General features: G+C 45.7%; 1 protein-coding gene across 1 annotated transcript; it reads left to right on the top strand.

Moving 5' to 3' along the window:
* The first annotated feature begins 601 nt into the window (after nt 1-601).
* On the top strand, nt 602-3,621 carry LOC148022860 (transcription factor bHLH30-like). Its single transcript, XM_087695776.1, has 2 exons — nt 602-2,509; nt 2,822-3,621. The coding sequence occupies exons 1-2, from the start codon at nt 1,883-1,885 to the stop codon at nt 3,275-3,277; spliced, it is 1,083 nt and encodes a 360-aa protein (XP_087551902.1). The 5' UTR covers nt 602-1,882; the 3' UTR covers nt 3,278-3,621.
* The last annotated feature ends 5,603 nt before the right edge of the window (nt 3,622-9,224 follow it).

Below are 9,224 nucleotides of genomic sequence, written 5' to 3'. Positions count from 1 at the left end.
GAAGCCCGCATTAAAATTTAAGAGTATTCCGTTTAATATATGATATATATATAATATATAATATAATTTGCAGACAGTTTATAGTTCCTGTCTGCAAAATGGAAAAGAAAAAGGCCGAATCGGTGCGGGTGGGTTGACCTGGGATATCGCAACAGGACCAAGCGACGTGGCAAGACGTGGGTGGGTCCAGGTGGCGGCTCCGCTGACGTGGACGGCCGGTAACCGCGGGGCAGGGCTGCCACGCTGGCGGGGGCCGCGGCTGATGGGCACAGCCGACCGTCTCTGAAAAAGGAAAGGGGGGTTGGCGGCGCAGGGGCGGGCTACTGCCAGTTTAGCATATTTTTCCTGCCAAAGAGGGGGACAAGCTGCCAAAAAAGCTGCTACTCTAGTTGAGTTTTCTTTTGGCCAGCAGAAATGGCAGCCTTTTGGAGGCAAAGAGAAAGGACCCCAGTGACCCCGCTCAGAGAGAGTGAGAGAGAGACAGAGAGCGATTGATGAGAGAGACTCTTACTGAGCATCGGAAGGGAGATCGGTACTTTGCCTCCCCATCTCATCTCTTTCATCCATCATCCCTTGGTTACAAAAGGCCCCCCCCCCCCCCCCGGTCTCCTTCCCCTTCATCATCATAGAGGCCTTAACAGAGGAGCTTCCTCTGTTTTTTCCACTGTTTCTCTTTCCTAAGAGATAAAAAAGCAGCCCCATTCTCTTCTCTAGGAGCTTCCCCAGCTTCCCCTCTTTCTCCTTCTCCAGAACGTACAGAAAAAAGAGCTCCCATATCTTATTCTTCAACCTTTCTCAGACCTACTTCCCCTTGTTTCTCTGTCTTAGGTTTCAAAAAGCCCCAATTGTCTCCTCCAGAGCTTCCCCTCTTCCTGTTAGGTTACGTATAGTCTCCTTCTGATACAGGGGAGCCTCCCCTGTTTCTACTTAGGTTACAGATAGTCTCCTCTCTCTCACACACACACACACACACACACACACACACTCTCTCTCTCTCTCTCTCTGTCTCTCTCCTCCTACCTGTAGAGAGACCCTTCGCCCCTTTTCATTCTTCCCTTTTGCCCGCTGCATTTAAAGCTCCCCCCGATCGCGCATCCCTTCGTACTCTTCGTACCCCTGCCCCTTCTTTTACCTCCTCCAATTCTTATCAGCCTCCTGATACTTCCCTTAACAGATTTGCTCAATAAATTGGGTCGTTACTGGCCCCCCTTCCTTTGCATCATCCGTTGATAAGACTGCTGCAAATCTTTGCCTTCTGCAGTTCTTGTTAGAGGCCTCTTCGGTAAGGAAGCTCACAGGGACTTCTGAGCAGCCATCATCCTTGTCTAGGCAGAAGAACAGAGTAGCTGTGTCTCATAAATCTCCCCTGCTTTTGGGCCTGCCTTCTCTTCAAGTTAGGTATTTTTTTCTCTCTCCACATCAGTATCGCCCTTTTAGATGGTCTAGGTAAGTGAATTTTGGAAATGGTGTAGTTGTGTTGTGTGCAATCTTGTCCTTTGCAGCCATGGTTTAGACGTAATCTGGCAGAAATTTGTAAATCTAGAGAGAGGAAGGGGTAGAGAGAGAACAGTACAGGTGCTTCATCATGGTGTAGAGCACCATTTGTACTTAGTGTGTAGGGTTAACACCTTCAAACTGTGGCAATCAATTACGGAATGGAACTCAGTCCTCTGGCAAGTAAAAACACAGCTTCTGAATGCGAGCAACAGCAGGAGGTCCTCCCAACCAGTCTCTTCTCTGCTCTCTACCACCGCCCTCCATCACTGTCCTACCCTGTTTATCCATGCCCACCCACCTCAGTTGCTTGCCTCCTGTTCGTGTACAACCCGGGAGGCGGAGCTTGAATCAACCAGTCTTAAGTTCTTGAGTTATTCACTGAGAGATGAATGGAGTTGAATTGACACACCAGCAAGGGGGGATGAGGCTACCGTTTGTGTTCTCAGGGAATTTGGACTACATTGATAGCGGTGGTGGCGGTGGCAGCAGCGGTGGTGCAGGATCGGGAGGTGGTGCTGGGGGAAATGTTACCGCAACTGCACAATGGTCAAGGTTGAATGCTATGCCACCATCTAATCCCCTTCAGAAAATGCTTGCAGAGTTATCATTTGGGCAGCATTTCAAGACAGATCAAGCAAGCCTTCTTCCATCGTCGTCTACTGGTTGCTTGCCTTCTAGCCTTGTGAATCCCATCTCTTATCCCAGTGCTAGCACTTGGGTCCAGCAGCTCAGAGGTACACTGCCTTCAGAATGTTTCAACAGCTCTGGCTCTCCTGGGCTCAAGGATCCAGTTCGCCACTATTCTCCGCATATCACCCTCAATGGTGGATCCCTGGTACTCGACACGGCCAGGGGTGAGTTGGTGAATGCATCAAAGATGACCCCAAAGGAGATACTCGAGGCAAAAGCACTGGCAGCCTCAAAGAGCCACAGCGAGGCAGAGAGGCGCCGTCGCGAACGAATAAATTCGCATCTCTCCACATTGCGCACACTGCTTCCGAGCACCACAAAGGTATGGCTGGTTTTGTTTTGAAAATGGCGTTGCAAATCTGAAGTTACCCCTACCATCTAGTTAGTGGTTCCCCAATAACTGTGGAGTTTGGTAATTTAAAGTCTCGATTAAGGGCATTGCGTTCATGAATTGTCTCTTAAGCTTGGCCTTTGTACTCGCTTTGCTGCCTAAATGCTAGATAGCATCCAGAGTGTGCTATGTTAACTGTGTCAAATTTGGTATAGTGGATGGAGCTACAGGGAGGATGGTTTGAATGAAAAATGTTTCAGGTTTGCTGTTTTACTGACCATTGATGGGTGCTGCATTTTGCAGACTGATAAGGCTTCATTACTGGCTGAGGTTATTGACCAAGTGAAGACACTGAAACGCAAGGTATCCGAGATTTATGAATATGGTCCCATGCCCACAGACCACGATGAGCTTAGTGTCCAGGAAGATCCTGCATCTGCAGAAGGAAGGGTTCTGATAAGGGCATCTTTATGCTGCGATGACCGACCCGAGCTTATGTCTGATCTCAGAGATGCTATCAATAATCTAAGGCTCAGGACATTGAAAGCAGAAATCTCTACTCTTGGAGGCAGAATAAAGAATGTTTTCATAATGACTTTGAAAGATGATGCCACAGAACAAGATCAAACCGTCTCAGTAAAGCGTGTTCAGGAAGCTTTAAGGCTAGTAATGGATGGCCCTGCAGGAGCGGAGTTATTACCAGGCAGTTTGAATAAGAGGCAGAGGGTTGCCCCGTTCGATACCCCAGGCTCAACATGATGAAAGCTTAAACTAAACTGTATTTTTCTAGTTAGGATTTAGGAAGGCTGTTATTGAAACGAATTCAGGAATGTGAGAAGCATCCTGTAAGATATAGACCTAGTGGTTCATGATCTCACTTCAGCATTGTAATCTATCTTCCCTTGTAACAAGTATGCTGTATCACTCGAGTTTACCTTGGCAGTTTATGAATGGCATGGAGATGTTAGGCAAAGATTATGCCCCTATGTCTTTCTTTGACAATCAAGTGGTATATACCTGAAATTTAACCTGACATTCACATATGGCACACATATGTGTACATGAAAACTAATCTTCAAGAGTATCCTGCTTGCTTTCTACCATTCCTTTTATAAATATTAATTTGACTCATTGTTCGCGCTGTGATGCATTTACTGACAATGACAGGATTCTTGACGTTTGGCTACATGAGTATGCTTAACAATGAGATGCATGTACTGTCGCTGGACTGCAACATGAGTGTAGCAGCTGCATTTTCCTGTTTTTAAGATCCATTTTCTGTACTGTTGGCCTTTCTAACTCTTCTCCCATGTAAAGCTCGTGTCACTGATCTGGTAAAGTCTTCCGTTTTCTTTTCAAATGTAATGTAATAATGAGATCCTGTTTGATCAATATTGACTGTTGAGCAGACATTGTCACTTTGCCAATGTAATGTAATGATGAGATCCTGTTTGATCAACATTGATGGTCGGGTATGTGGATGCATATTGATATTCGATAATCTTATAACACCTCTGACAGATAAGGGTGCTTATTCTGTGGTATGTCAGAGTGTACTATATCAAATGCTTTGTGTCAGCTGGCGTAAGGTGATTGGTCTTCACATTGCTACAGTGGCAAAAACCAGGCTGAGACAATTGAGAGGATGAAACACCTCTGTAGGTGCTGTCACTGATAACTGTCACTTTCTTTCATGGTGGATGATGCACCAGGGGGAGGAAAGGCTGGAAGTGGCTTGTTACTGACTAGTCATTGGTGATCAGGCAGTGTCCACAAAACCCAAAATTTAGAGTTAGTTTTTGTTAAAGTTATATTATGCTGATGATGAAAGTTGCAAAACCTAGAAAACAAGGTCAAGTTGGCACTGCAATGGCCTGCTGAAAGGAAGACATTGAGGGGTGCAAATGAAGGGCAATGGGAAAGTGAAACATACAATGAAGTGTATGGTGGTTCTTGTGGTGTTGATAGATGGACATTGAATTGCCAAAATGTTGTGGCACACATTCTTGGGATGTGGTATGAGGGTGCTACCATGGTTGGTTGGGGAAGTTTTACAAGTGGTGGGTGTGAGGGTCCTCTGTTAGGGCTTCACAAGCCTCCTTTTGTTCCGCGGTTTCGTCCATCAGTTGCTCCATTGATTTTCCAAAATCAAAGTTTTGCATGTTGGGTATGTGTGGGTGGCGTCATGGCGGTTGGTAGCTGAAGGGCGATAGGGAGACTTTGGAGGGCTCATTTCTAGTACTAGAAGGCCTACTGCTTTGAAGTCTCTCTCCTTGTACCCTTTTTGTCTTAGATGATATAAGAAATCTTCCTTGGTATGCATTGTAGCCAACAAATTGATCCCTTGAATTTTCTCGAAGGCTTCTATAGTACCAGCAACCAATCCTAGTCGGGGCTTGAGCCATCAAGGTAGCTTCTCTAAATACTTGTTGCTTTAGCATCACATCCCTACATGTTACATGGTTCCATTTTTACTTTATGTTGGCTTTTTTTTTGTACAATGTTACACCCAAGGCCTGGTTCAGATTGTGCGGACGGCCACATAAGTGCAGGCTTGTGATGCTGATGTGTTGAAAAGGGATTTGTCAAGATGATTTTCACGCGAAGATATACGTGTCCGATCTTAATGTACCGGACAAGGCCCCATTACCTTTTTGAAATAAAAAGGAGCCGTGAGATTTGAACCCTTGCAAAGATCGTGTGGGCTTTACATTGCCACATAAACCAACAATCCAAGCAAGAACTTGTGATATGTATGGCCGGGCGTTAGATATATTCACGCACAATGCAAAAAAAGCTTGTATTTGTCCACCATTGTCTGAACCGGGCCCAAGTAGGTGGACATTTTCATGATGTTTCTTCATAGAGCTTCTATGTTTGACTTTATACTGAATTCTATGCTTTCTTGGAGGCTAGCTCGTGCAATCTTCCACTATCCTTGCATTTGTTGATGTTCCTATTTCTCTCTTTCTCGTAGTGCTATTTTTGCGACCTCCTTTGAAAGTTGTGTTTTAACAAACGAAACTTAGTGGTTTATTTCTTATAATTGTTGTCGCAACTCCATCAACTCTTCTTTTCCTAAAGGCTTGAGTTACGTTCTTGGTGGAGTTGTTTTTGGAGGTTGTGCACTTGCTCCTCTCGTTGAATAATGAATTTCTTATAAGCTTTTGGTGTCTCATTTAACTATTCTTGAAGTTCTTGCTTGCTTATAAGAGCTTCTAGTTTCTCCTTCAGTTCCTCACACGGTTTTTGGAAGGCGTCAAGGCCTTCTTTTACGCTCACTTATGCAATCTGACCTTGAGATTTAACAAGCTTCTCTTTGCAAGCTTGCTCTTGTTTGGTCCTCTTAGGAGTTCCTTCCATGGTCTTTACCTTGGCCAAGTTTGGAACTTCAGTATACAATCCTTCTATGGTTGTTATGCGGTTTTGTAATGTTATTACTTCGATAGTTTGTGAGCTTCACTTACTTTCTCTTTGCTCTTTTTTGATGTTTAACGCAGCACAGAGGAGCGGGAAAATGGAGCAGAGGAGCGGGAAAATGGAAAAAGAAGATAACCGAAAGGGCACAGGACAAAGGAAGGAAAAGGGGTCTCGGATGGAAGTCAGACCCTGGAAAATTTGAATGACGATCTCTCTAGAAGGTCTCAATGTCGCCTCGAGAAAAGAAGAGAGTAAAAGTGCACCATTAATTTTGAAAGCGCTCTCGAATCCTTGTAAAAGAGTGCCAGGCTCACTCCTGTGCAAATTGTATGCACTAGTTGGGAATAGGATAAGTTAAAACGGTGGGAAATAGGAAAAGAGAGCCTAGGCTAATGGCCGGCCATGTAAAAAGTGGGGATGACCGCCCAAAAAGTAGGGTATGTATATAAAGCTCAAAAGTGAATGAGAAGATCATTCTTGTGTGTGGCCAAAGCTTCTTCTTCTTTTTCTCTTGTTTCTTGCCTTCTTGCTTGTGCTTGAGTGAGGGATTGAGGGAGTGTGAGGGAGTGAGTGTGTGAGAGTGAGGGATAGTGGAGAAGAAGCTCCCCATCTTCTCTTCTTCTCTTCTCTTCTCTTTTCTCGTGCGGCTATGGAGAATGGAGCTTGACGGAGAGGGCTTGAGGTTGCTTGAGCTTGTTGTAAGGATCGTGGAGCTACCGGAGTGCAAGAGAGAGGAGGGAACTCGATCGAGAATCAAGGTAAGCTCACTACACTCGTAAGGTAGGCATTGTGCGTCGGTTATGTGAGAGGTAGCCACGGCCGCTCGGCTTGAAATGCTTGATCAATAAGCGGTCCGTAGGTCTCAAAGTAGAGCTCCGTAGCTCCTCTTCATTTTGGTTCCGTTGTCGAGACCGATAGAATCGAGCCTCGAGCACCGCGTGCATTGAATCGAGCATAGAAGTAGGGTTTGCAGCCCGAACCGGTGCTTGAGATAGTTAGGAGATTTAGGAGGTTTTAATCCTTGGAGCAAGTAAGAACTTTGATATGTTGTTGAATATTAGAGTAGGACCATCCATCCCCATCTCTGTTTTTGTTTTTTGTTGCATTAGGTTAAGATTAGGATAGGAAAAAGAAGGAAAACAGAAAGGGTTCTGCTGATGCTGGAAACAGGGAAATAGGGGCACAAATTCTGGAGTGCCGTTCGATTCAAGCACCACAGTGATTCCAGGTATGTCTGGTATTTTCTTGTAGTGTTTTGCACCTATCTGGAAGGCACTGGATGATTCCATGGAGTAGGCGTTGAGCTTGAGTCATCGTGTACAACCCGCGGGCTGTCGTCTGCGTAGTCAGACCAAGTTGTCTAGGTCCGATTCCTAGAATCGGACCACTCGATTTCTAGAGTCGGACCGTCCGACTGCGAGAATTGGATCACCCCGTCCGATCCGATTCCAGCAGTTGGACCCAGTGCCAAAATCGGACCACGTGTCCTAGTCTCAAAATCGGACCAACTGCAAGGATCGAACCACTTTTCCTAGTGGGAGAATCGGACCATTGATCCTAGCACCACAATCGGACCACTCGTTCTATCGTAGGAGTTGGACCCCCCTGTCCGACTAGGGAAATCAGACCAAAGTAGAAATCAGACTATTCGATTTTCACAATTAGACCACCCTGTCCGATTTTCACAATCGGACCACCCTGTGCGAGTCCCAAAATCGGACGAGCCCGTTCGATTTCCAGAATTGGACGGTCTGATTCTGAGAATCAGATCACTTCACCATAACTTAAAATAGAGGTTTTTAAACCCGCCTGACAATCCTGGCCACCCTATCCACATATCTGACCCCCCTCTGGAAACCCAATTTAGCCCTTAGAAGCCAGAGACCAGACATGATAACCGAGGATTCACCCCAAATAGCTAGACACTGAGCGGACCGAATTTAGAACTTGACTTGACTTTCGGTAACCAACCAACCAACCCTGAAGTAGAATAGAGAATGCAGCATAGACTTCCAGTAAGACCTTAGATCAGCCAGAACCTGTGCTTAGAGCCATATCAGGCTACGAATGTGAGGGGAATAGTGGATTTTGCATTGAGCATTTCCTGCATCCACACCTCACTTTTGATTTTATCACCAAAGGTGCACTAGAAAAAAAGAAAAAGCCTGTTTTCGCACTGAGCACTAGAAAGCATGAAGCACAACTTGTGAATAAGATTGACAACTGCTTTCAATAACAAGGAACTCATCAAGAGATATAATAACATCAAGGAACCCACTATTAGGAGAAGATCCCAAAACCCATCAGTAGGACCTTAAGAGGACACGAAGATCCAGAAGGCGACAACATAGAGGATTGGACGTTACCGGAGCTACTCAAATTAATCGACGACCTTGTGGAGCTGGAAGCGGGTGCAATGTCAGGATCACGAGGCGAACAAGGAGAGGACCGATTGGACTTAGGAGAATTCCCAGTCTTAGTGCAGGAGTTAGTCAATGAGTACGACTTGTTGACTAGGACGATAGTTCAAGGCAAACCAGTAGAGGAAGTGATAGCAAGCCTAGAAGAGGAAAGAAATGCGATTAGAAAGGCGCTAGAGAGCATAATTGCCTATAACCACGAGTAGAAGGCTAGGAAACTCCAACAAGATATAGACATGTACGAGACCCGACGTGTGCTAGCCTTGGCTGGTGCAGCCAAAGCAGGGCCAAATGCAGAGAGAGAACGAGCAGTAGAGAGCATAAGTGCCTATAACCACGAGTAGAAGGCTAGGAAACTCCAACAAGATGTAGACATGTACGAGACTCGTCGTGTGCTAGCCTTGGCTGGTGCAGCCAAAGCAGGGCCAAATGCAAAGAGAGAATGAGCAATAGAGGCTGACTTATCCTTGAGTGAGTGAACTCGTAGCCAAGTGGCTCATGGACAATATGTCCGCTGAGCAGAGCACAACAGCCTTAGCCACCGTATTACTCTCGGGACTAGGGGCCACGCAAGGGGCAAAGGGACAATCTAGAATCCCTATTGTAGCAAAGCAGCTAGACAAGTATGAACCTAGCAATGACCCATATAGCTTTGTGGAGCAATTTGAACAAGTTTGCGAAGCAAACGGGCTCACGGACCTCGCATAATGCTCTCAAGCTTTCGGTCTGCGCTTAGGGGATAAGGAGAGAATTTGGTACACTAGTCTAGATGCAACTGAGCATACGAAACTTTGCCCGCCGTCTTAAGGACCTCTTTATCAAGAGATTCTCTGAGGCAGGGTACTCTGACAATCTTATCGTCCGGT

Source organism: Lygodium microphyllum, chromosome 16 (genome assembly GCF_053477565.2).
Source record: "Lygodium microphyllum isolate KBCC chromosome 16, Lygodium_microphyllum_v1.1.10, whole genome shotgun sequence".
NCBI lineage: Eukaryota > Viridiplantae > Streptophyta > Polypodiopsida > Schizaeales > Lygodiaceae > Lygodium > Lygodium microphyllum.
This window is presented reverse-complemented; position numbering and strand designations above follow the sequence as displayed.

Coding starts and splice junctions, on each gene's coding strand:
- LOC148022860 (XM_087695776.1), top strand. CDS start 1,883: ATGAATGGAGTTGAATTGACACACCAGCAAGGGGGGATGAGGCTACCG. Junction 2,510..2,821: donor TGCTTCCGAGCACCACAAAG/GTATGGCTGGTT, acceptor TGCATTTTGCAG/ACTGATAAGGCTTCATTACT.